The sequence below is a fragment of the Callospermophilus lateralis genome, chromosome 14, assembly GCF_048772815.1.
Source record: "Callospermophilus lateralis isolate mCalLat2 chromosome 14, mCalLat2.hap1, whole genome shotgun sequence".
NCBI classification, from domain to species: domain Eukaryota; kingdom Metazoa; phylum Chordata; class Mammalia; order Rodentia; family Sciuridae; genus Callospermophilus; species Callospermophilus lateralis.
In genome coordinates this window covers 89918333-89944660 of record NC_135318.1, presented here as the reverse complement: position 1 = coordinate 89944660, position 26328 = coordinate 89918333, and the positions used below count along the sequence as shown (strand labels likewise).

The 26328-nt window shown below is 47.2% G+C and overlaps 1 protein-coding gene and 1 pseudogene across 1 annotated transcript in view; both read left to right on the top strand.

Annotated features, from left to right (window-relative positions):
- Positions 1–12487, top strand: part of Mertk (MER proto-oncogene, tyrosine kinase) — a 98824-nt gene extending 86337 nt beyond the window's left edge. The window contains exons 16-19 of the mRNA XM_076833158.2: positions 3847–3956; positions 5658–5817; positions 6432–6568; positions 11213–12487. Of these exons, the coding sequence (XP_076689273.2) occupies positions 3847–3956; positions 5658–5817; positions 6432–6568; positions 11213–11720 (915 nt within the window). The 3' untranslated portion in view covers positions 11721–12487. The remainder of the gene's footprint in view (positions 1–3846; positions 3957–5657; positions 5818–6431; positions 6569–11212) is intronic.
- A 12559-nt stretch (positions 12488–25046) lies between these two features.
- On the top strand, positions 25047–25955 carry LOC143380060 (growth arrest-specific protein 7 pseudogene; annotated as a pseudogene).
- Positions 25956–26328: the final 373 nt, after the last annotated feature.

The window sequence follows — 26328 nt, the reverse complement described above, 5'->3', positions numbered from 1 at the left end:
GGGCTTTCTCCAACAATCCCCCTTTGTCCCCTCGGCTGCAAACCATAGCGAGACTCTGGGTGCAATAGAAACACCTGCTCCCACTTCCCTTCCATAAATCATGCCTTTTGCTGTCATGTCTGAGAACTCTGTGCCTAATATCTCTGGTTAAAAAAAGAAGTTTTTCTCCTGTTTTCTTCTAAAACTTCTGTGCTTTTCGATGGTATATTTCAGTGTATGACCTGTTTTTAGTTCGGTGTGAGATTTAGTTCAAGGTCTGTGAGGTTTTTCATGCAGGACCCACCCTTAATCCCCTGAATTGCCTTTACGCCTTTGTCCAGATGGACTGGCCGTACACACTGGGTGTGCTTCTGAGTCCTCCGTCTGCTTGTCTGTCCTCCTTCACCCGACCGCTGGTCAATCACTGTAGCTTTGTTGTAAGTCTGAGATGGCAGAAAGTACCTCCTCCCACTTTCTTGCACTTCTTCAGAGTTGTCTTAGCCGTTTGAGTCTCGTGCCCTGCCCTCATAAATGCCGGTCTGTGCCTGCCAGACGTTCTCCTGTGGTCTCCTAGGCTTTTGAACAAGTGAAGGAAGCAAGGGCCCCGCTTTGACTAACTCATGAATAGTTTTGTCTTTGCAAAAATACAAGAATATCTTCAAGGATGGAGAGTAACGCCCACGGGCTATAAATATCAGAAAGGGCTATGTGTTCATACTCGGTGGCTGCAGACAGAGCAGCGAGACACGGAGCACATAGATAGACTCAGTTCTCTTGTCACTGCCTGGGCAGCCGATTTCCTGGGAATGAAGACCCCTTGCCCCTACTAGCGTGGTCCAGGACCAGGTCTCAGGGTGCATAAGCTTGCTTCTCCAGCAGGCCTAGGCATGGATGGTCTGTTCAGGGTGGACAGGCAGTTCTCAGAGAGGCTGACGTCACAAAGGGTAGCAGCCACAGGAGAGACGAGCCACCTGCCTGGAGTTTGGGGAAGGGGTGAATGAAGGAGTGAAAATAATGGAGATCTACAGAGGCCCGTGGAGACCATAAGGAGCCATCCGGGACACACGTGTGCTTTAGGAAGAGCAGGTCATCCCATGTGGTGGGGCAGAGCACTGGGAGGAGGGGAGGGGGGTAGAGCAGGGAAGATAACTGGGTGACTTTGGGTCGTCTCAGGATGACGTTGATAAGACAGCCGGTTCTACTATAATATTCTACTGTATAGACATACCACATTCTGTCAGCCCATCCATTGATGGATGTTTGCGCTGTTACCCTTTGGCTTTATGAATAACACTTTAAGAATAACGTGTACAAATTTTTGAGTTGACATAGATTTTAAATTTTCTAAGGTCTGTACTTACCTGTAGGATTACTGGGTCAAGTGAAACTGAATGTTTAACTTTTTGAGAAACTGCCAGATTGCTTTCTGAAGTGGCAGCCCCAGTTCACATTCTCCCCAGCAATGAAGAAGAGTTCCAATGTCTCCACATCCTTACTAACACTTTTTTTATATTATTATTATTAGTTTGGTACCAGGAGTTGAACCCAGGAATGCTTAACCACTGAGCCACATCCCCAGCCCTTTCTTATATTTGATTTTGAGAAAGGTCTTACTAAGTTGCTTAAGTTGGCTTTGAACTTGCAATCCTCTTGCCTCAGCCTCCTGAACCACTGGGGTTCCAGGCATGCACCACTGCACCTGACTGATCCATCATTTAGTAATTTGAGTTAGTTTTTGTGTATGATTTGGGATAGGGATCTAGTTTCCTTCTTTTGCATGTGACTCTTCAGTTGTCCCAGAACCATTTGTTCAAAAGACTCTTCTTTCCCTGTGGTCAATGATCTTGATGTCCTTTGTAAAAGCTACTTCCTAGACTCTCAGTTCCATTGATCTCTTTGTCTGTCCTTGCCCCAGTTCTGTGTTGTCTTAATGACAGTTGCTTTGCAGAAAGTTTGAAGTCAGTCTGTGTTGTGTGGATCCTCCAACTTTGTTCTCATTCGGGCTGGTTTTGGGTGTTCTGGGTTCCAGGAGTTTTCATATGACTTAAGGATCAGCTTGTTAATTTCTAGAAAGAAGCCAGCTGGTGTTCTGGTCGGGCTTATTCTGAATGGATGGCTCAGCTGGGGGGTGTTGCCATTATAACAATATTAAGTCTTGCAGTCTATGAACTCAGAACTCACTCTTCCTGTGAATGTAGGTCTTTGATTTCTTTCAACATTTTGTGGTTTTCAGAATTGAAGTTCACACATCTTTTTAAAAGTTATGTCTAAATACTTTATTCTGATTCTATTATAAATGAAGTTTTCTTAATTTCATTTCTGATTGCTCAGTGCTAGTGGACACAAATACAGTCGATTTTGTATATCTTGAGTCCTGCAATCTCACTGAACTCAGTGATTGTGGCGCACAAGTGTTCTTTGAATGACTTTTAGTCATGGTCTTCAAAAATAACATAGTGGGCTGGAGATGTGGCTCAAGCGGTAGCAAGCTCGCCTGGCATGCGTGGGGCACTGGGTTCGATCCTCAACACCACATAAAAATAAAATAAAGATATTGTGTCCACCTAAAACTAAAAAATAAATATTAAAAAAATAATAAAATAACATAGTGATTCTTGGTACAAATGAATAGGTCCTGATACTTATTACCCTGTCATGAATTACAGCACATTTGATATTCCTTAGGATCCGAGTCCTCTTCTGGAAATTAGCATCCAGAAAATCAAATGCCCCGAATATTTGTGGGCATTTTCAGTAACTGCGTTACTTATGGGCCAGGATTATTGAGGCATCTTAGTTTTACGTGCGGTGCCTAATTGACGTGAGTCTTGGTTGGGAAAGAGAAGTCATTAGAAATGCAGAGGCTTGTGAGCATTACTGTGGAACACTCTTGTTTCAAGGAAAGCCAGCCGTGACACGTCCCCTGCCTCGGGGAGGACACGCCCACGCGGCCCGCTTGTGGTTGCCAGGAACTTGTGGTGAGCCCTTTCCTTCAGGGCAGTGACCGTGTTAAAACGTTTAATTATTCCATGGAGGTCTTCCCTGGTCACCTTGCTCGTAGGCAGCTCTGCCAGGGCCAGATGGCCTCTCACGGCAGTCTAGCCTGGTTTTTATGACATGGAAAAACCCTGGATGGTGGAAAGGCACAGGAGGAGGGCCCTCGAGAAACACAGTCAGCATCCTGAATGAGAACGTGAACTCCGGTCCATCACAAGGGCTGGGAGCCAGCCACTGCTGCCTGGAGGAAGAGAAGTGTCCTCAGAACATCTCAGCATCCAGTGCCGGTGGAAGAGCTGGGGGTTCACAGTTGGAAATCGTTCCCTCTATGTGGGCTTGTCGCCCCCAAAATGTTAGACCGGCCACCTGGGCACTCATCCGCCCTCCCTGGGCCAGACCATCCCTCCCCTCGTCCTCTTGGCCTCCCACAGAGTCTTAGGACACCGAGGGTGGCCAAAGGCCTCAGAACCTGTGAAAAGAAACAATGGAATTCACTGTAAATGGTTTTAAAGATGGAGAGAAGAGAGGTGGTATTTGCCAAAAGGTTTTCAGGTTTTTAAAAATGTCTTTATTTAAAATCATATTTGTGGGCTGGGGATGTGGCTCAAGTGGTAGCGCGCTCACCTGGCATGCGTGAGGCACTGGGTTCCATCCTCAGCACCACATTCAAATTAAAAAAAGATATTGTATCCACCTAAAGCTAAAAAAATAAATACTTAAAATAAAAAAAAAAACATATTTGTGATGTGGGTGATGTGAAATGAAATATCTTCCTGCTCTGCCACCCCATACCCTAACAAATGAGAACACCTCGGGTGGAAATATCCTGCCGAGTTTTCCTTCTAAAAGACCGTCTTCCTCTGCCCGCAGCACATTCCCCTGCAGACCCTGTTGAAGTTCATGGTGGACATCGCCCAGGGAATGGAGTATCTGAGCAACAAAAATTTTCTTCATCGGGATTTAGCTGCTCGGAACTGCATGTAAGTGTCCCGGGTCATCCTAGAGGGCACTGGACTTCTGGCGTTTGATCTTTGTGAGTCTGGGGAGTGGCCTATTGCTGACCAGGAGGAAGTGAGATTGGAAGGGACAGCGGGGCCTGCTCTGGGCGGGGTCTCCATGGCCCTGGTTCTGGTGGGGTTTTGCTTGGGGGATTCATGTCTGCCTGAACCCAGGGTCCGGTTGGCCTCTAGAGCGCTCTCGTGTGTTGGCGTCTCTATTTCCACCCTGTCACTTGCATGGTCCTTCCCATGGTCACCAGCTAGCTTTGGACCTGGATCCCTGTGTGAGTCACCTGACTTACATGACACCATGACAGTAAAGTCATGATGACGGGGAACGGTAAAGGTCATGTCCCATGTTCGTGCAGCTTCCCAGTGAAGGAGCCTTGTACCTTGAACCCCAGGAGCTTTGCCCTCACAGCGGGCGAGGGTCTACCCTACAAGAACCTGGACTTGAGTCCACCCCTCTGTTTCAGCCTGACGGAGACATCATCTGTAACAAACCTGCACAGACAATAACTGTGATCGTTGGTTTTGTCACTGTGTGTTTTTTTTATTATTTTTTTTAGATGTTGATAGACCTTTACTTTATTCATTTATTTATATTCCGTGCTGAGAATCGAACCCAGGGCCTCACACGTGCCAGGCAAGTGCTCTGCCACTGAGCCACAGCCCAGCCTGTCACTGTTTTTTCTTTAAATACTTCTTCTGCTATGAAGGGAGAATCATGAAAACTTATTTTGCTCTTAACATTTCCTTTCCCCTTTTCCTACCAGCTGCAGTGACCAGCTGTCCTGTTTGCCCTAGACTGAGATTTCCCAGAGTGTGATGTGTGACCTCCAGTTTTCAAAACAGTGTCAGGCAAACAGGGACAAGTTAGTCACCTACCTCTAGTTCTCTTCCAGCTCCCCATGTTCCCCCATCACCTCTCCTCCCTTCTTCTTTTCCTCCTTTTTCTCTAGGACCTGTTTTAATAGCTTGGGCAGTAAATGCAATCGTGTCCCTTTAATTTTTCAGTTAATTCCTCACGCACAATCTGACTGTCTTAGCAAGAAGTCCTGCATTTCGAGCCAGCGCAGTGGTGCACGCTTGTAATCCCAGTGATTGGGGAGGCTGAGGCAGGAGGATCACAAGTTCAAGGCTAGCCTCAGCAACTCAGCAAGACCCTTAACAACTTAGGAAGACTCTGTTTCAAAATTAAAAATAAAGAGGGACTGGGGATGTGGCTCTGTGGTTAAGTGCCCCGGGGTTCAATCCACAGTGCAAAAACAGAACAAAAATCCAGCATCTCTTGTTAGGTTTACTGCCCTGCCTCTGGTGCTTGCTTAGCTCACGGGGCCAGCACAGCTTCAGGACACCAGGCAGGACAGCTAGTGAGGCACTAGCTCAGTCCACCAGGGCCTGGGCATTGAGCTGTGGTGCTGCGTCTCTGCCCCCTCCAGTGTCTCCTGCCACTGGGCACAGCCCTTGCTGGGCTGGTCCCCACGCAGGGCAGAGTGATACAAGATGGTAACCCCTCTGGTCCCCTCTCTTGCTGTGTTTTGGCCCAAGCAGGACCCCTCAGCTTCATGGGGTCCTGTGTCTTCTTTGGTCACTTACGAATGTTTTCCATGACGTCTGTGTCCACCTGGGGTGAAAGGTCTGCTTCCGAGGTTGCTGAGGACACGGACTTGCTCTCTGCAGGTTACGAGATGACATGACCGTCTGTGTGGCAGACTTTGGCCTCTCCAAGAAGATTTACAGTGGTGATTACTACCGCCAAGGCCGCATCGCCAAGATGCCCGTGAAGTGGATCGCCATGGAGAGCCTCGCTGACCGAGTCTACACTAGCAAAAGTGACGTGGTGGGTACACGGCTCTGCCTTGGCCCCAGTGCAAAGATGCAGACGCACGGGAAGAAATGACAGAGGCCGCCTCGCAGAGCATTGTGCTCTTTGATAATCAGCATTGGGAGCGTGCTGGCACCTCACTTTAATTTCATGCTAAATCTTTTAATCCAGGCAGAACAGTCAAGCCTGTGATCTGCATGGGACCTTCCCGATTCCCATTTTCCTTTTTAGGAAGAGTGAGCTCCTGCCTGCAGCTGAGACGTCTCATGTTCACATTGAGGGGGATGAGCTCAGGAAGGGGCTCTTTGAAACCCCTGTGTTGTGTGATTACACCCTGTGCCCCAGGTTGGGAAAAGCCACGCCCACAGCCACCCAGAGCTGGCCACTAAGCAAGGCGAGGCTGCGTCTGCCGCTGTGGCATTTTCCAGCACAGCTTTCGTAAAAGCGAGGAGCTGTGTCACTCCGACCCCACGGTTTTGTAGGGTCAGGAGACAATGGGTCTCAGACATAATTGGCAGCTTTGTGCACCATCTTTAGCTCTTCAAGGAAATGACCTTTCCTGATGAAAAAGTCCATTCAGCCTCTGTGGAAGGACTTCGTGTCCTGACTCCTTGCCGCTTTGTTCGCAGTGGGCATTTGGCGTGACCATGTGGGAAATAGCAACGCGGGGAATGACTCCCTACCCCGGCGTCCAGAACCACGAGATGTATGACTACCTTCTCCACGGCCACAGGCTGAAGCAGCCCGAGGACTGCTTGGATGACCTGTGAGTGGGGTCTCTGGGTCACTGGGCATTCCGCAGGGGCGGCCACTTGACTGCAGAGATGGGGTGGGGGGATGCAGCCGTGGGGGCTGCTATTAGCAGGTGGGCATGCAGAGCATGGCCAGCAGCCATTCCTGGTGTGGGAGTGGTCCATGCGCACCCCCAGGGATGTGGCTTACTCTTTCGGATGGTCTCAAACAGGGCAACCGCATGTTCCCAAACTCCTAAGGCACCTTCAAGAAATATCTCATCAGTAAACAGGTCTCTTTCATGGTGCATGAGGTTCTAGAATAGACTCCTTGGGTGCAGTGTCCTTCTGTTTCTACACAGCATGTCAGACACACCCATTATGTCCATATCCTTTGTCAGTGAACTTAGAAATCTGAGCCCATGACTTTGAGATGGGCTGGTCATCAGAATGGCCTGGGGATGGTCTAACAATGCAGCTTCTCAGGCTGGAGATTGTGATGCTCTTGGTACAAACTAGGACTAGAAATGCGTGTTTCAAGATGCTCCCTGACACCACTGGGAGTGCTCCCAGCTCCTGCCACGGTGCATGTTCCTTCCCCACAGGCCCCTGTTTGTCTTCAAGGTGAGGCACTTTGGGGAAGAGACCCTGGCCCTGGGTCAGAACAGGCTGGGCTACCTCCTAACTAGCCACGTGTGACCATGACGATGGACTTGACCTCTCTGTGCTTCATTTCATCAGCCACAGGAACAGTTAGCTAGATGGTCTTCAGAGAGCTGTGGTAAAGGCTCAGTAAGACAATGGATGGGGCCTAGCGTGGGGACCACAGCTGGGATCCCAGCCACTGGGGAGGCTGAGGCAGGAGGATGGCAAGTCCAAGGCCAGCCTCAGCAACTCGGCAAGACCCTGTCTCAAAATAAAAAAAATAAAAAGGGTTGGGGATGCAGTTCAGTGGCCGAGCACTCCTGGGTCAACCCCATCAAGAAAAGAAAGAAGCGCGTGAAGGGTGTGAAGGGTTCACCTGTGGGAGGCTCACAGAGGAAGTGCTCACATTACGCCAGTTGTTACAGCAGCACTGCAAATCTATCCCCCAAGCACCTTGCCGCCCTGTCCGAAGTAGTGACCTGTAGTGCTGCCCATGTCTCAGTGACTTGACCCTTTGTGGCACCGAGTCTGCCCTGTGCAGTGAGGGCCATGGCTTGGAGAGGGACGTTCTCTCCATAGTCAGCAGGAACATTTCAGGAGCCTGGCCCTGCGCTGGCGTTGCCCTGGGACGCCATGGTGGGCGCTGGGGCAGGGAGCATGTGCAGGACCCAGAGCCACCCTACTCAGCCCCTGTTGCTCCCGAGGGAGGGAGGCCAGGCAAGTTTGCAGGCAGCCCCCCAGGCCTGTCGAAGGCAAACAAAAGAAAATGGTTTCCGCCCAAGCCCCCACCCTGCCAGTGGTCACAGTGGCTCTCCCTGTGGTGGCCGTGGTCTGACACTGTGAGTCTCTTAGAGAAGTCCTGAGTGGATCGGTCCCAGGGCTCCATGTTGAGGAGCTATTTGCTTCTGGATGCCCCCCGTCAGTGGCACAGCATTGACTGGGAGGAGTTTCGCCAGGATATCTCCCTTAGCTGTCCCCAAAGCAGTTGACCTTCGTGGTGCTTAGTTTGGGTCTTCGCAAGGCCTGAGCTGTGTCCCATTGTGACTCTGAGATGTCTCCATAGACCCAGAGTGCGGAACTGCAGAGTCACTGTTCCCTGAAACGTTAGGGTGACAGAGTCAGCACCTGCAGTGTGGCTGGGGAGCCAGGCGGGGACACACGGGCCACTGTCCCCACATCTGGATGCTGGCTAGCAAAAGTGTACCCCCGCCAAGGAGACCCCTGTGCTTCCTTCAGGGGCATTTCCTTTTAAAAGCCAAAGGAATATCCTAAGCTTCTTATCCAGGATGCTGTCTGGACTCGGCGAGGATGAACTCGCTCCTGTTTAGTTGCTCTTTGGTTTTTTTAAGTCAACTCTGAAACATAGTGATGTCAATCACAGAGCCGTCAATCACACTGCTCCCAAGTCCTGCCCTTCACAGGCCACTCCTCCCCACACCCTGCAGGCCCTGCTCCCCACTCCTGGGATGCTGCTCTCTGATGCCTTGGGGACCTCTGTGGGACATCTCCCCAGCTGAGCTGGTCATGTCCCCATAGCCCTCAGGACCCTCCCACCAGTTGGTTGGCACCATGGTGTGCGGCACTGATGCTGGTCCTGCTACCTGACATGACACTTTGGAGCCACCTCATTCTGTTCTTGCCCTGCTGGGTTCCATCCGCCTTCAGATGTCCTCCGGATCCCTGTCCTCCTCTGTTCCCATCACCAATACTGTCAGACCATAGAACCCAAGGCCTGGACAAGGGCCTGAGCTCATCCACTCCCTGTCCTGCATCACAGTGGTGTCGCAGCAGAAATAAGTGGGTAACCATGCGTGGTACCTGTCCTCTCTCCTTCCCCCTGCCCCCAGGCCCCTAGGACATGCTGGATGCCAATCAGAGTGATCTCTGTAAAGTATAATCTGAGGCTTGGTGTGGCTCAGTGGTGCAGCTCTAGATTCCCATGCATGAGGCCCTGGATTTGATCCCCAGCACCATAAACAAATAAATAATAAATTTATAATCTGATCATGGAATGCTTCTAGACATGACCTTTCCACGTTCCCATTGCCTTTAGGGTCAACCCCAAATTCAGGATCTGACCTGTGTCAGGCAGGGTGATTGAGTGGTTAGGAAGCTGAGCTGTGGCACTGGGCACCCCTTGATCTGATCGAGGGCCTCACCCTGTCGAGTTCTTCCTTTGAGTGGGGTCATGTACCTGTGTGGTGGGTGGGTGGCCAAGGGAGCAAGCTATTGTCCACAGATACATGTCGCACAACGGCTTGAGTTGTCAACGCAAAGGACAGGTCAGTGGTAGGAGCAGGCAGCTGGTGTCCCAGGGGCTGGGCGCTCACTGTTAGTGGAACCTAAGCCGAACTCTCTCTTCAGACCTTCCCACAGGGCTGCAGGGAAGAGTGAAGGCTGAGGCACCCAGCCCACGCTTGGCTGCACCCCAGAAGTGCTAGCTCTGCGTCACCCCTCAGAGCTGTGGGTCCTCATCAGGGTTCCACCCTAGGCTCCCCCCACCCATCACAGTGCTGCCTGGTCCTGCACATGCCCACCCTTCCCATGGCTGACCTCCAGCACCTGGGCACCCGGACCCCGGCTGCCTGTGTGCACCGAGGACCCAGTACACACCACCTGCCCCTCGCGGAAGCCCCCTTTACCTACTGATCCACCTGTTCCTCCACTTCCACCCGACACCAGCCAGGCCCAGAAAATAAAAAGGCTGAGAGTCTCTGCAGGCTGAGCAGCCGAGCCAGGATCAGTCCTGGCTGGACAGGGTAGAGACGCGCACCCAGCCAAGGAAGCCGGGGACATTTCTCAGCAGAATCCCAACACTACTATCCATCATCCTCAGATACTAAATGAATATGAGTGAATTCAAAATTGCATACATTTAGCAAGTTAATCTGATGGCATTTAAAAAATCATAGCAAAATATGCATAACATGGTCCATCTTAAGCATGTGGCATCCGGCTCAGTAACAGTGTGTGACCCAGTGTCACCCATTTCCTGAGCACTACTCATTCTGCACAGCTGGAACTCTGTACCCATTGAACAGTCCTCTGGCAACCTATAGGGCCACATCTTTTGTAAAATGTGAACCGAAGAACAAAAATGATCACTTCCAGTGGCAATGACCAAACGTTTATTTTTCCATCCATAAAATCTAACTCACCCAATATCCCAGCCTCCTCTTCCCACCTGGGCTGGCATCTTGTCAATCACCTTGATCCACGCCCTGAAATCTCCCTTGTATGAGAACAGGTGAAACTGTACATGTGTTCGCTGTGTCTGTAAATGTCGTATTTATGTTTTTATATATTTCATTAAGTATTGAATACAAAAGGAAAATAAGTCCTAAACGATATCACTGCTCTTCTCTGTGGGGGAGGAAGACAGATTAGACACTTTCTCCTGAAACGTGGAGTCAAAGGAAGTGAGTTGCATAGCAGCAGCCCCTCGATGGAGCAATGAAATGGACATTCTGTCCCCGGGGATCGAGTCTCTCAAAGCTCATCTCAGGCTGCAAACAGGAAAGGCTCTGTGGAAAACAGAGTCATGCAAATTGATTTGTACCATGAAAACCTCAAAAATACAAATAAAAATTGACTGCCAAGTCTAAATGACTACCTACTGAGGGTAAAACAGGGAAACTAAAAAGAACTCCTAAGCCTAAGATGAGGATCAGGATTAGGGGACCGGGGAAGGTGCCCGGGGTCATCTCAGGGTCCTGTGCCCAGCCTCAGGGTCCCTATGTGTGGTGCTCTGCAAGTCTCCACCTCCTGGAGGCACGTGCCAGTGTCCACAAAGGCTCAGAAAGCAGACAGATGAGAAGAGCTCATTCCTCGCCTGCATCAGTGAGCGCTGTGTTCCTGAGAGGACTGCCTGTCAGTGGAGTGGGCCAGAGGTCAGCAGGATGGAATTCAGTGTGAAATATCGGAACCGCACATTTCTGTCCCTAAGATACAGTAATCTACTGCCCACATCAGATGGAATGGGGTGAGTGACACTAACGGTGCCAGGAGGTAATTCTCTCTCTTGCTGCTTTCAGGTATGAAATAATGTACTCCTGCTGGAGCACTGACCCCCTGGACCGACCCACCTTCTCGGCGCTGAGGCTGCAGCTGGAGAAGCTCTTGGAAAGTCTGCCTGAGGCACAGGACAAGGCGGACATCATCTACATCAACACCCAGCCGCTGGAGGGCCTCGAGAGCCTGGCCGAGGAGCCACCTCCCGCTCAGCTGGACATGCACATCGACCCCGATGCCATCATTGCTTCTTGTACCTCCGCCGTCAGCGTGGTCACCGCGGACGTTCATGAGAACAACCCGCAGGAAGAAAGGTACATCCTGAACGGGGGCAGTGAGGAGTGGGACGATCTGGCATCTGCTCCTGCCGCCACAGACTCGGCTGGAAGGAACGGAGTTTTACCGGAGGACAAACTCGTAAGGAATGGGGTCTCCTGGTCCCACTGTAGCACGCTGCCCCTGGGGGACCCATCGTCAGATGAACTGCTGTTCGCAGACGACTCCTCCAGAGACTCAGAAATCCCCATGTGAGGGGGGCAGAGTGGAGCGTGCCGGAACCAAATAGGTGCCCACGTCGGGGGATCCAGTGCCTTTCCAAGTCAATCCCCTGGCCCCCGAGCACCGGATGATATCACCAAGTAAATCTCCATTCCAGATCCATAGTAGGGTCGGAGTGTAGCCCAGTGGCAGAGCACATGCTAGCCTGTCTGCGGCCTGGGTTCCATCCTCAGCACTCCCCAAAAATGAAAATACATAATATATATTTATTTAAAAGAGAAAAAAATATATATGTACATAGTGAAAAGAGAGAATGTTATATTTTGATAAAAGATGACTCCCTTCATTTCACTTACCTTGCAGATCTTAAGAGCTAAGCTCCTGCTAGTCCTCGATGATCGCTTTTGTACAAAGTCAGAGTTGTTTTTTTTTTAAAAGTTCTTTTCATGACTATGAAGTGTAAATATATTTGTAAAATGAAATGCCATATTTGACTTTGCTTCTCTTCTTCCTGAGAAATCTGATATGCCTCTGTGAATCGTGTTTGATTCGAATGATTCATTTAATATTTAAATTTTTATAACTGATTAATTTTCTGATGTGACTTTCTAATAAAACATGAATGCAGCGGGACGTGTGGGGCTTACTTAAGACCCAGAGAGACACGGTACCCCCAGCCTCGGTGCCTCTGTGAAGGGATGTGCTGACGGCTGGTCTCACAGGAGTCGTTCTGACTATTCTTGACATTGCGCTTTAGAGATTTGGAAAACCCACCCCAAGAGTCCATGGATGAGGGCTACAAAATAATAAAGGGTTAAAAAACACAAACTGATTGGAGAGATTTTAAGTAAACGAGAAGGGAACTGACAGGCGAGGAGGCACTTCTCTGTTTGGGAGACGCCTGGTTCTAGAACTCAGCACACCCTGGTCCACGCCGTCCTGCCACTTCATGATAGCCATTGTTTGTTGGGCTCTTGTCATGTTTCAGGCACTTCATGTGTGTTATTATGCTGGATGAAGTGCCCTAGAGCTAGAATTTAGGACATCTGATTCAATATATGATTTGAGGCAGGTGCACATTACTACAACTAAATACCTGAGGCAATTCACTTACAAAGAGAAAGGTTTGTGTAGCTCACGATCTGGAGATTCAGATTCAAGATGGGGCTGCACAGTGGTTAGGCCCCTGATGAGGGTGCAGTGGCCATTGGTAGGAGCACATGGCAGGTCAAGTGCACACATCATGAACTAGGAAGCAGAGAGGGAGACAGGTCAGGGTCACCTAGACCCCTCTAGGGACACACACCCCCAATGACCGAAGGCTCATCTCCCACAGGTTCCATCACCTCCCAGTAGCAGCACCCTGGGGACCAAGCCTTTAACAAATGGACTTTGGGGGGACATTATCCAAATGAAAGTAGGGGGTCACTCCAGATCCTCAGACCTTGCAGTTTTATTTAGTAAACAGACGTCCTTACCACAGGCCAGGTAAGACACAACCATCATTGAATCCTCAGGACAACTCCAACTGGTAGGTACTGCCATTGTCCCTGCTTCACAGCTGGTCAGGCTGGGGCTGGAAGAGGCCAGTTACCACTGGGCAGTGGACCCATCAAGGCCCCTGGGGCAGCTCAGCAGGCCCAGGCCAGGGCATTCCCAGAACCATCTGCTCCCCACTCGTGAGCAGGCCCACTCAGGCCCCTGTAGTCTTCAGGGACTAGAGTCTACACGGGTCAGGGGTCCAGCTGCCACAGCCCTGTCCTGGCTCCCCATCGCCTGCTCGTCTCTAACTGCAAAACGTTCCAAAGGGTTTGAGAACAATCTGCATAGTTATAAGAAATGCCAACGTCATATTGGATCCGTGAAAGAGAGGAAAGACAGCTAGGTCCCGCAAAGATATTCATACCCTTGAGAATTTTTGAACAGTCATTTAATTTTTGGGTGGGGGGCGGTACTCAGATTGAACCCAGAGGCCCTATACCACTGAGCCGCATCCCCAGACCTTTTTATTTTTTATTTTGAGACACGATCTCACTAAGTTGCTTAGGGCCCCCCTAAATTGCTGAGACTGTCCTTCAACTCCTGCCTCAGCCTCTTGAGTGGCTAGGATTACAGACATGCACCACCCTGCCCATTGTAAATGGTCATTTTTAAAAATCAAGAAGACATCAGATTCAATCCCTAGTTTTATCCAAATAAAACATCCTTGTGCAAAGTTTCTTGTCGATGTTATCAGGGATTTGAAGGACTTTCTGTTAAAGGCTTCATCAGGAATTCCGGGTGGCTAGGTTAGACCAAAAACCTGACACAGAAAGGAAAGGGCCACATCTGTGAGCTAAGTAAGCAGTGATAAAATTTGAGGAAGAAATTATTTGGAAGTTTCTTGTAAATTTAGTATCAGAATGATTATGCTTTGTATTTTATATATCTAATTTTAATCTTATAATATAAAAATATTTAATGAACAGTTCCTCAAATGTTCTGCCACCCCCACAACTCCCCTAAACCCTGTACAGTTGACTCTGGTTTTCCACGTGACCTGGGGGCCTCGGCCAGTTCTGCCCTAGCAGAACAGAGACATCCACAAACATGGCAGAGATTCACTCCGTCCAGCTCCCAGCCATGCACTGGGGCATTGGTGAAAGTGGTGTGTTGAGGGAGGAGGACACTGGACACCCATGGCTAGGCACACTTTGGGTCCACTGTATTCTGAGCCACATTTGAGTGCTTGAAAATTTGGAAAGCAGAAATTGTCAGACCATCCATTTGTCCTGGGTCAAGAGTCCCAGGAGGTCTCTAGAGTTGAGGCGACCTCTTCTTGAATCTTCCAGAAGAAAAGTTTCAGGATGAGTAGTTTCGGTGGCAGAACAAGTTTCCTGTGAAAGCAGGATCTGAGTGCCAGCAAGCTCCAAGGTAGAGCCGCACCTGCCTGTTTAGGGGGTGACTATTCATAAGCCAAGGTTGAATATGCACAGGGTTCTCTGGAACTGAGAGGTCCCCTGTGGAAACCTGCTCAGCTTCATTAGCATCTAATTATGCAGCTAAGTCCATATGATATTCAGCCTCACTGAGTCAAAAGGTGAAGCTGCATAGGAGCCTTTTCTTCTGCTCCTGTGCAAGAAACCAATTGGGGCAGGCGGGAGAGTGGCCACCCTGGGACTAGGTAGACTGTCACTTTGTCCTATCACATGCTGGCAGGATGCCTGTGGTGGGCAGAGCAGTCCTGCAGGGGCCAGGCTCCGAATTTCCAGTAGGACCTCTCTCCACACCTTTTCCCCTGCTCCCTGGCTCATGTTCATTGGCGAACTCTTGGGTATAAACTGAAAACAGCCTTTTATATTCGGTATAAATTCAAATTACTTTTGTAAGTGGCTGTTATGGGGAAAAAATGGAAGAGAAAACAGGAAGAACCAAGTGGGGTCGTTCTCTTCAGCTCAGCCAGGTCTGGGGCTGTGAGGTCAAGGGGACAAGGGAATAGATGTCAGAAATACTACAAGTATTCCTACAGGTCGGGACTCAGGCGGAGAATCTTTTCCTTCTTCCTTCCTTCTTTTTTCTTTCTTTTATTTGTTTATTGGGTACTAAAAATTGAAGCCACTGAGCTCCATCCCCAGTCCTTTTTATTTTTTGTGTAGTCTGAGACAAGGTATTGCTAAATTGCGGAGGCTGGCCTCAAACTCGCGATCCTCCTGCCTCAACCTCCCAAGCAGCTGGGATTACACATGTCCGCTGCCACACCTGGCTTTTTTCTTTTCTTGCTCTTCTTACTTAGTGAAAGGAGAAGCAAGGTCCCAAGAGCTGGGCCCTGAGCGAATCCTGCCAGAATTTCTTGGATGGTCTTGGGCAGGTCACTTGACTTTCCTTGGGCCCAGGCTTCCTGAAGTGTGCAGGACAGAAAATAGCACCTCTGCCTGACCCTGTGCAAGGAACAGGGAGGCGAGGCCTCGAGAGAACTTCACACCTGCTAGTGAGGTATTTGAGGCATCACACCTTATGTTGTGCAAACCCACCAACATCGTCACATTACAAACATTCTCCCTGATTGTGTTATCAGCTCCCTCCAGAGTAACACAAATGCACTCAAAAATAGAACTGAAGGACAGGTTGAGGAAGCTCCATGGCAGAGCATGTGTGAGGTCCTGGGTTGAATCCCCAGCACCAAAAATTAATAAATAATTTGATTTTAAGAGAGAGAGGGAGAATGTCACCTTAGCCGGTGACTCACACAGCTGGGGAGTTGAGAATGCAGGAGGTGGTCCTCATCCCCTGCCTCAACAGTGGCAGGGCCAGTCACAGGCCACGCCCTTCCTGGGCAGGCATCTCCTCCTGGGGTTCAGAGGTCGGCCAGGTGAGCCAAAGTGCCCCTCCTCCTATGTGGGTTATGACTGGCAGCAGGGCCCTTATCAATAGCATATGGGGTAGTGTCTGTCCTCCTGCAAGAGGAGCATCTCTCTGTGCCTCCATCACCTCCAAGGAGCATAAGTTCCCCACGCAGGAAATGGGCCAAACCACAGCCTCTTATCTGACAGGTCAGACTGATTCCGGCCAGACCAGTCCTCATGTGTGAACCAGCAGGGCGGCTGTCACTTCTCCACATCCAGGCACAGACGACTCAGAACTCTGCTGACTCCATGGGAAAATAAGTGACCCCAAAATAAACCAGCTGCAGCAGCAACTTCACTTCTCCAAAGACCTTCAGTGACTTTAGGTGATAAGTAGGAAAACGGGAAGTGCTATTTTCCTTAATGGGCATCAGTGATGATCACATATTTAGATGTTCCTATTTTTAGATTTTATTTTCTTGCTTTTAAAACCGCCATGCCGCTTCCCTCAAGAAAGCATGTGTCGTTACTTCATTGGTCTTTAAATGTAATGCTTAATTCAAGAAACTGTAACCCACAGGCCACTACTCTAGGATATTCTCATATGTAATACCCTTTATGAAAATGGAGTTTCGTGTATAAATATTTAAAAGAGAAACTTAAGAATTATATATGTTTAACTCTTCCTACTCTTAAGAACATGATAGGTTTTTGGTTTGGTTGCTGGGAATTGAACCCAGGGATGCTTAACCTCTTAGCAATATCCCCAGCCCGTTTTCACATTTTACAGGGTCTCACTGAGTTGCTTAGGACCTCACTAACATGCTGAGGCTGGCTTTGAACTCACCATCCTCCTTCCTCAGCTTCCTGAGTCGCTGGGATTACTTACAAGGGCATGATTGTTTTTGATTAACTTATTGAGACTGCGAAATTATAAATTTTAACCAAGAAAGTGTTTCTGAGCAACAGTCACATGAGGTCACAGACAATCAAATTGCTTATTCATACATGTTCACAGAGAGGAGGGCTCTGTGCTAGGCACTGGGACCTTACAAACAACGACAGTATAGGCTTTGCTGTCTTAAAGGACAGTGCAGAGGAGGGAACAGATGGCTTCAAATGAGTCATTTTCTTAAAGAGTGTTGTTCACAGTGCTCCGACTCACACGTTTTGTTGAGGTCCACAGATGCCACTGTGAAGCAGCTCAGCCAGGCCTGCAGATGCCATTTGGGGTCTGTAAGAAACCTCAGCACTAAGAGTCGCTGGCCTTCCCTGAAGGAAGCTGGAAGGCCCCAGCCCTTGGCTCTCACAGTTAACAGGCCAGGACTTGGGGTTTGGAAACCAAAACTCACCACACCAGTGGCCATCTGAGAAGTCACAGGAACACAGGCTTCTGCTCTACCCACATGGTTACTGATGGCTGGTTGAAAGAAACACAGTTGCTTCCTATATAAAAATGTGCAGCTCTCCAACTCTCTGTCCTTCCACACTGGAGATTAGATGGTCTCTAATGATCTGTCTTCAAGTTTGCTGATTTTTTTCTTCGCTAGTTCATATATGTTGTTGAATCCCCTAGAGAGTTTTTCATCTCAGTTACTGTACTTTTTCAACTTTGGACATTCCATCTGGTTATTTTAATAACTTCTATTTCTTTATTGCTATCCTTTAGTAAAAACTAAAATGTTTTTCCGGGGACAGTGGCGCATGCCTATAATTCCAGTGGCTCAAAAGGCTGAGGCAGGAGGAACATGAGTTCAAAGCCAGCAAGTTAGAAAGGCCCTAAGCAACTCAGAGAGACCCTGTCTCTAAATAAAATATAAAAAAGGGCTGGGGATGCGGCTCAGTGGTTGAATGCCCTTGGGTTCAATCTCCCGTTTAAAAAAAAAAATTAAAAGTTTTAAGACATGTTTTCTTTAGATCTCTCTATAAATAGATGTGTTTTCATAATAAATTATTTGTCTGCTAAATCCAATAGCTGCAGAGACAATATCTGTCAACGTTGTTGTTGTTGTTGTTTGTTTTGATGCACAGTGAATAACTTTCTTGTTTACTTATATTTTCATGTATCTTTGGTGAAACTGGATATTTCTGATCACATCTTACATACATTCTGGATTCTAACACTCCTTTCTCCCAGAAGAGTGGTCATTGTTGTTTGTTTAATGACTACCCTTCATTATTCTGTGGATTGCATTTTTTCTGCAGTGTGACTCTGGACGCCTCTGCTCTGTTGCCTTTTAAAAATAAAGTTGGTTTTGCTTTTAAGCCTGACCATCAACAAGGCAGCTTTGGCTTAGCACAGCTCAGTATTAAAGACGTGACTGGTTGGACAGTGTGCTTAAACATTTCGAGACAGTGACAGTTCCAGATTTTGCCTAATCTGTTTGTGGATTGAAGAATATTTTCCAAGGATAGAAAGTTTACAAATTAGCTTCATATTCCCTAAGTTTCTTGTTTATCCACTAAATGTGAAAAGCTTAATCATTTCAATCAAAAGATTGTCAGTTGGGGGTGGGTGTTGCCTGGACTTATAAAGACTTGGACTTACAATTTAATAAAAGGACAAATAATTTTTTTTATATACTGAGAATTGAACCCAGTGATACTCTACTACTGAGCTACATCCCCAACCCCTTTTATTTTTTAATTTGGGGGCAGGGTCTTGCTAAGTTGCTTAGGCTGACCTCAAAGTTGTACTTCTCCTGCCTCAGCCTCCCAAGTTGCTGGGATTACAGGCATGTGCCATAATCCCTGGTGTCATGACCCAATTTAAAACTGAGCAAATGACTATACATTTCTCCTGGGAGGGTATACAAATGGCCAATAAGCAAATGAAAAATGCTTAGTAGCATTAGTCATTGGGGAAATTCGAGTCAAAATCACAATGAACTACCATTCAAAACCAAACAGAACACCCAGCAGAAGTGATGTGATCTAAAAGTCAGGCAATAAGAAGTGCTGGCCAGAATACGGGGAAATTGAAACCTCTGTGCACTGATGTTATGAACTGAGTGTGTCTCCCCAAAGTCATGTGTTGAAGCCCTGTCTCCCACTTGTATTTACTGGAAGGGGCCCTTCAAGGAAGTAAGTAAGGGTAATGAGGTCATAGACTGGGGCTCTAATCTGATTAGTGTCTTCATAAGAGGACACACCAGACAGCTCACCTTTGCTCTCCTCCTCGAGTGCATAGAACGGTCATGTGAGCACATGGTGAGAAAGTGGCTGTCTGCCACCCAAGTGCAGAGCCCTCACCAGACAGCAACCTTGCTGGCACCCTGATCTGGGACTTCCATCTCTCAGAATTGTGAGAAAACAAAATTCTGTGATTCAAACCACCAGTCAAAGATATTTTGTGACGGCAGCTATAGCTAATGGGGTTGCTGATGGGATTGTAAAACCCTGCAGGTTTGTAAAAAGGTTTGGCAGTTTCTCAAAAAGTTAAACCAAGTTACCAAAGGACTTGGCAATTCTACTTCTATATGTGTGGCCAAAAGAATCAAAACTGTGCCCAAAACAGAAACTTGTACACTTATGTTCCTAGCAGCACTATTCATAATAGCTGAAAGGTAGAAAGAAGTTATCATTTGTTTGAATTTTAAAAAATAACAGAAACTGTGATATATACACATACACTGGAATATTATTCAACCTTAAAAAGGAAGGAAATTCTGACATATGCTACAACATGGATGAGCCTCCAAGACATCATGCTAAAGGCCAGAAGCCAGTCACAGGACTAATACCATAGGGTTCCACTTATTTGAGGTCCCTAGAGTGATCAGATTCATAGACAGAGAGCAGAACAGTGTCTGCCAGGGGGCTGGGGCTAGGGCTCAGCAGTAGAGCACTCACCTAGCATGCGTGAGGCCCTGGGTTCGAGCCTCAGGATGTGTCCAACTACAGCTAAAAAATATTAAAAAAAAGAATGGTGGTTGCCAGGGACCAGGGGGAGGGGAAATGGGGAACTAGTGTTTAGTGGGTACCAAGTTTCAATCGGGAAAGATGAACAAGTCCTGGAGAGAACAGTGGTGACAGTTGTCACACCGTGTGAATATTCTTAATGCCACACAACTGTGCCCTTAAAAATGGCCAAAATGGTAGATTTTATATTCGGTGTATTTTACCACATAAAAAAGGATGAGTGGGCTGGGGATGTGGCTCAAGCGGTAGTGTGCTCGCCTGGTATGCGTGGGGTGCTGGGTTCGATCCTCAGCACCACATAAAAGTAAAAAAATAAAGATATTGTATCTACCGAAAACTAAAAAAAAATTTTAAAAAGGATGAGTTTTATGGTATTTGAATTATATCTTCATCTGTTATAAAAATGGTTTAATTACAACGTACTAATAGCACAAAGGGAAAACTTAAAGATTATCTCAGTAGATCCAGAAAAATTGGGAAAAATCAAACATTCCTGACAAAACTCTCACAAAAGTAGATGTTTGTTTGACAGTGATTTCCTTGAATGCCAGGAGAGGAAGCAAACAAACAAAACTGAAAATAAACCAGGAAAGAAGAAAAGTTAAAAATGCAAAACCAGGGCTGGGGATGTGGCTCAAGTGGTAGCGCGCTCGCCTGGCATGCGTGCGGCCCGGGTTCGATCCTCAGCACCACATACAAAGATGTTGTGTCCGCCGAGAACTAAAATAAATTAAAAAAAAAAAAAAAATGCAAAACCAAAACCCAACAGCCTCCCCCCGTCTTGGCAGGGGGTTGATGCTGGGACATTCTCTAAGGCCAGGAGCAGACTGAAGCCTAAGGATCAGTCTTTACTAAGAGCTCATTTTCCCTTAGCATGTGCATGGCTTTCCAAGTTCCTCCGACGCTGCTGCTTCTGGGTGTCCTATTTCCCAAAGAACCAGGTCCTTCTCACCCAGGGCTTAGTCAGTGTCAGTGTCAGTGTCCCGGGTGTGTGGATCTGCAGTCACCTTGCAGTTTTTTGCCTGAGTTCTCACCTATATGAGTCCCTCAGTCACTCCAGCCAAACTATAACCCATGTGCACAACTAAGGTCCAGTGCACACCTGCTGGTCTGGGGGAAGGAACAGAGCACCCAGCTTCTGCCGTTGAAAGACAAGGCTGCAGTTGCCCCCGGACAGAGGCTGCGTCATGCCTGAACATCATTTCAGAGCCACAACCACGCTAAGGATGTCTTTTCCCTGGCTGAGCAGTTTCTTGGTTTCTGTGAACTTTTGACACTTTCTGGAGTACCTGTCTCAGACAGTCCTGCTTGTGTATTCAGTGTTCTGGGGTGGGGGTGGGGGCGGGGGAGCAACACTGCTGATATCATGGCTCTGCTTTGAATGCTAGTTCTGCTGGGTACAGAATTGGAGGCTGAAAGACGCACTTGTCAGTGCTTTAAAGCCACCCGCCCCCTCCCGCCAGCCACAGTCTTCTCGTTCACATTACTTCAGAGAGGAAATTCATGTCATTCTTATGGCTTTTTATTTTCTTTGTACTTAACACATTTTCCCCCTTCTGACTGCTAAAAAATTATTTTTGCTGATTTATGCAATATGCTGAAGATATACCTTTCTGTTGTTTTATTTTTGCTTACTTTGGCTTCAGCTGATCTTGGATCTCTGTTTTTATACTTTCAATAAGTCTGGGAACCTTTCAACTATTCTTCAGGTATTTTTTCTATCCCTCCACTTTTTGTGGATCAAATAAACGTGTTTTAGACTACCTGAATACTTCACGATAGTGTATTCATTTAAAAAAATTTTTTTTTCCTCCAAAATGTTGGTTAGTTTCTCCTCCTCCTTCTCCCCCACATCCCCACCTTTTTTTTTTTTTTTGGCCTGGGGTCGAGCCCAGGGGCACTTTACCACTGAGCTACAGCCTTAGTCCTTTTTATTTTTTTATTTTGAGACAAGTTCTCTCTAGGCTGCTGAGACAGGCCTGGAATTTGCAATCCTCCTGCCTCATCTTTCCGAGTCGCTGGGATGACAGGTGTGAAGCTCCATGTTCAGCTTCGGTTCTACTCTGTCTTCAAGTTCACTGATGATTTCTTTGGCCATAGCCAACCTACCATTCACCCCATTCCTTGTTTATCTCCTCATTGCCTTTTCATCTTTAGAAAATTGGATTTCACTTTTTTTTCTATTTCCCATGTCTCTGCTTATCTTTTGAATGTATGGAAAACAGTTATGATAGCTTTCAATGCCCTTTTCAGTTCATTCTAACACGTGTCACTTGTGGTCAGTTTCAATTGATTCATTTTTCTCCTCTGGGTGTCCCATAATATTATCATTCACTGTGTACCTCATAATCTTTGATTGTATGTCAGACATTATGATTTTACCTTGTTGGGCATAACCAATTTTTGCATCCCTATGAATACCCATGAGCTTTGTTCCAGGACGTAGCTATTTGGAAACTGTTTCTTTTGGATTTTCCTTTAAAGATTTGTTAGTAGAAACCCAAGCCCAACTTACACCAAAACCAATTATTTCCCACTGTTGATGCCAAAACCTTTTGCGTATCCCAGCCAAGCCCTGAGAATCAGAAGTTTTCTAGGCTAGCTAGTGAGAATAGGCACTCTCCTCGGCCCCTGGTGGCATGTTTCTTCTTGTTCTTTTTCTTGACTTTTTCTCCAGTCTTGTGTATATTTGGCTGTCTGTGAATTCAACCAATCACAGATGAAAAATAGTCAGAGAAAAAAATGCATCTATACTGAACAGATACAGACTATTTTTCTTGTCCTTAGCCCCTAAAAATGCAGTACAGCAAATATTTACCTAGCATGCACATCTGGAGACTTAAAAGCATACAGGAGGATGTGTGTCATATCTGCCAACAGCAGGCCAGCTTATCCAAGGCCCTGGGACATGCAGGGATTTGGTCTCCAATGAGGCCTGGAACCAATCCCCATAAGTACCGAGGGACAGGGATGACTGCAGCTTCTTCACATGCAATAGCTGGAAACAGGGCCTTCTGCAGATCTCAGGACCTCTTCCTGCAGGCACGCTCCTCCCGGTGGCTCATCCCGCGAGCTCTGGCTCCCTCACACCCAACTCTCAGCTCTGTCTTCTCAGAATCTTCAAGGCTCTGGATTCTTCTTCTTGATGCTGTGGTCTGAAAATTCTCTAAATCTAGTAAGCCAGGGCACTCATAGGACTCAAAAAGAATTCTCCCCTCTCTCATGGATAGCTGTCTACCAAAATAAACTACTTCCACTAGAATCCTTATTTCAGGGGCTGCTTCTGAAGAAGGAAATTGATAAAAAAAAAAAAAAAAAAAAAAAAGAAGGATTCAGAAAAATAACCAAATTGTTTCTAGAACATTCCTAATATCCACACTGGGTCACTTCACTCTTTCTACCTAGTGCCATGAACTCTTTCCTGTGTGTCCCCCTGCCACAGTCATGGCAGAACTGTTCGACGGATCCTGTTACCTAGGCTGTGCTTTGGACGTAGCACATACCAAATGCTGCTTCATTTGTTTAATGAGTGATGTTAGTTCTAATTTTCCTCAGAAATTCAGTTATAGAATAGGCACAAATCTAAATGACAAAGAAATAGCTCTAAATAGGTAAAATCCCTGCTGATTCTGTTACCAGCAATTTAAGCAATCATGCAATCCCTAGCACCAGTAAGGTGCACAAGGTTTTCCAAGTAAATTACTTAATTTATGAATTTATTTATGGTACCGGGGATTGAACTTAACCACTGAACCACATTCCCAGCCATTGTTATTTTTTTATTTACAGACAAGGTCTCACTGAGCTGCTTAGGGCCTCGCTGAGTTGCTGAGGCTGGCTTCAAACTCACGATCCTCCTGCCTCAGCCTTCCAAGCTGCTGAGATTACAGGCGTGTTCTACTGCAACTAGCTCAAATAATGTTTTAATGGTTTAAAGTGGACGTATTCACTGTAGTGTGGGATATTGATAGTGGACGAAGGAGGTGGGCAGGGGACAAGGAGGATATGAAAACTCTGTTCATTGCCCTGAATTTTGTTTTGAACTTAAAAAGTACTTGAGAAATATAATTTATTAATTTTTTAAAATAAATAAATAAATGAAAGATACATACAGCAACATTAATTGAAGTTAGTAGTTGATAACCAGATTTAAAAGGGGAAAACTACAACTTTATACAAAATCACATCAATCTCTTAGTGCCACCTCCTGGTGAGAATTGGTCACTGTTCTAGAAACAATTTCAGTGCTTTGAATTTTGATGGTTGTTCTATGTGAGAATATCGTAAATAAAAATTTGACACAATAGGAAAATATCTATACATGTCATTGCAAGCTGCGTGTGAGGAGGAAATATCAGAAATACAGTCTCTAGTTTTTTACAGATATGTCTTAAGCCCAAACTAAAATCAGAAATTATTGATTTAGAGGGAAAAAGTTAAATGAAATATTTGGAAATGGTGCTTCATATAATAATCCTTCAAAATTTCTCCTGAATTCAAATTAAGGCGAAATGGTAAAATAAAAATCAAATATATAGAGTTCATCCATCGTCCTCGGTCGGTGAGCCTTCTGGGTCGTGCAGTGTGGCAGAGCCTGCAGAAACCAGAGCCTGGATCTGTGAGTTTGCAGCTAGGCGAGTTTCTGGAAACCTTCAGGGACACTTCAAATCTACAGAGTAGAAACTATCCTGCCTCAGATCCACATGGTTAGATGGGAAGACACACAAACAAAATGAAAAAACAAGGGAATAAAGTGCTCCAAACAAACCAAGCTGCTCCCATAAGAGAATCCATCGAAGAAATGTCAGAGAAGGAGTTCAGGATGTATTTAGTAAAACTGCTCTACAACTTAAAGAATTATATAAGAGAGCAGGCACAGGAGTTTAGCAGTAAAATAACAGATTCGCTTCAGGAGATGAAAGATCATTTCTGTAAAGATATATTAGAGGTCCTGAAAAGAAAGAAAGAAGAAATCCTTGAAGTGAAGGAATCACTAAACCAACTTAAAAGTTCAATGGAAAGTGTCACCAACAGACAAGACTATTTGGAAGATAGAACCTCAGGCAATGAAGACAAAATATATAATCTTGAAAATAAAGTTGACCCCACAGAGAAGATGATAAATTGCGTGACATTCCCTCACCCAGACACCATGCCTGAACAGCAACTGCTAAAGCCAACCGAGTGGAGCTACTGTGACTACTTCTGGGCTGATAAGAAGGATCCCCAAGGCAATGGCACGGTGACTGGGTTGGAACTGCTGCTCCAAAAGCAATTGGAAGGCAAACAAATGCAGAAAGAAATGTCTGAATTCGTCCGAGAGAGGATAAAGATTGAAGAAGAATATGCAAAGAACTTGGCTAAGCTCTCTCAGAACTCCTTGGCTGCACAGGAGGAAGATTCCTTGGGAGAAGCCTGGGCCCAGGTGAAGAAGAGTCTGGCAGATGAAGCAGAGGTTCATCTCAAGTTCTGCGCCAAGTTTCACAGCAAGGTAGAGAAGCCCCTAATGAACTTTCGTGAGAACTTCAAGAAAGACATGAAAAAGTGTGACCACCATATCGCTGACCGCCGCAAGCAGCTCGCCAGCCGCTACTCGTCGGTGGAGAAGGCCCGGAAAGTCCTCACAGAGAGGCAGAGAGACAAGGAGATGAAGACCCAGCAGCTGGAGATTAAGCTGAATAACAAGACAGAGGAGGACATCAAGAAGGCACGGAGAAAGTCCACACAGGCTGGTGATGACCTCATGCGCTGTGTGGACCTCTACAACCAGGCCCAGTCCAAGCGGTTTGAAGAGATGGTGACCACCACTTTGGAGCTGGAGTGGCTGGAGGTGGAGAGGGTGGAGGTGATCCGGCAACATCTGTGTCAGTACACACAGCTGCAGCATGAGACAGACATGTTCAACCAAAGCACAGTCGAGCCTGTGGACCAACTGCTTCAAAAAGTGGACCTGGCCAAAGACAGAGAGCTGTGGGTCAGAGAGCACAAAACGGGCAACATTCGCCCAGTGGACATGGAGATCTAGACACGCCTGTGCGGCCCCAGGGATCCTGCCCAGGAGAGGGGCTGGGGGGTCCCATGGAGAGGGGGTGGTGGCTCCTGCTGGGTGAAGCTGCCCTCCCACCCACTCTCCTGTCCACTGAGGAGAGAGGAGAGAGCTGGCAATTCCAGAAGGGTGATCTGGATGGCTCAGCTGGGGAATCCCAAATATTCCCAAAGCAAGAAGACAGACCTGCAACCCCACCCTTGTCTCTAAGACTGAAGCCCCCCCCAAAACCCCGTGCCGTGCTTGTTGCTCTGAGAACAAACTGAGGCTGGAACTTTGTGGTCCCTGCTGAGTTCCATGGGGGTGGCCGTCACACACTTGTGTCCTTGAATGCCCCAAAGCCCATCCTCCA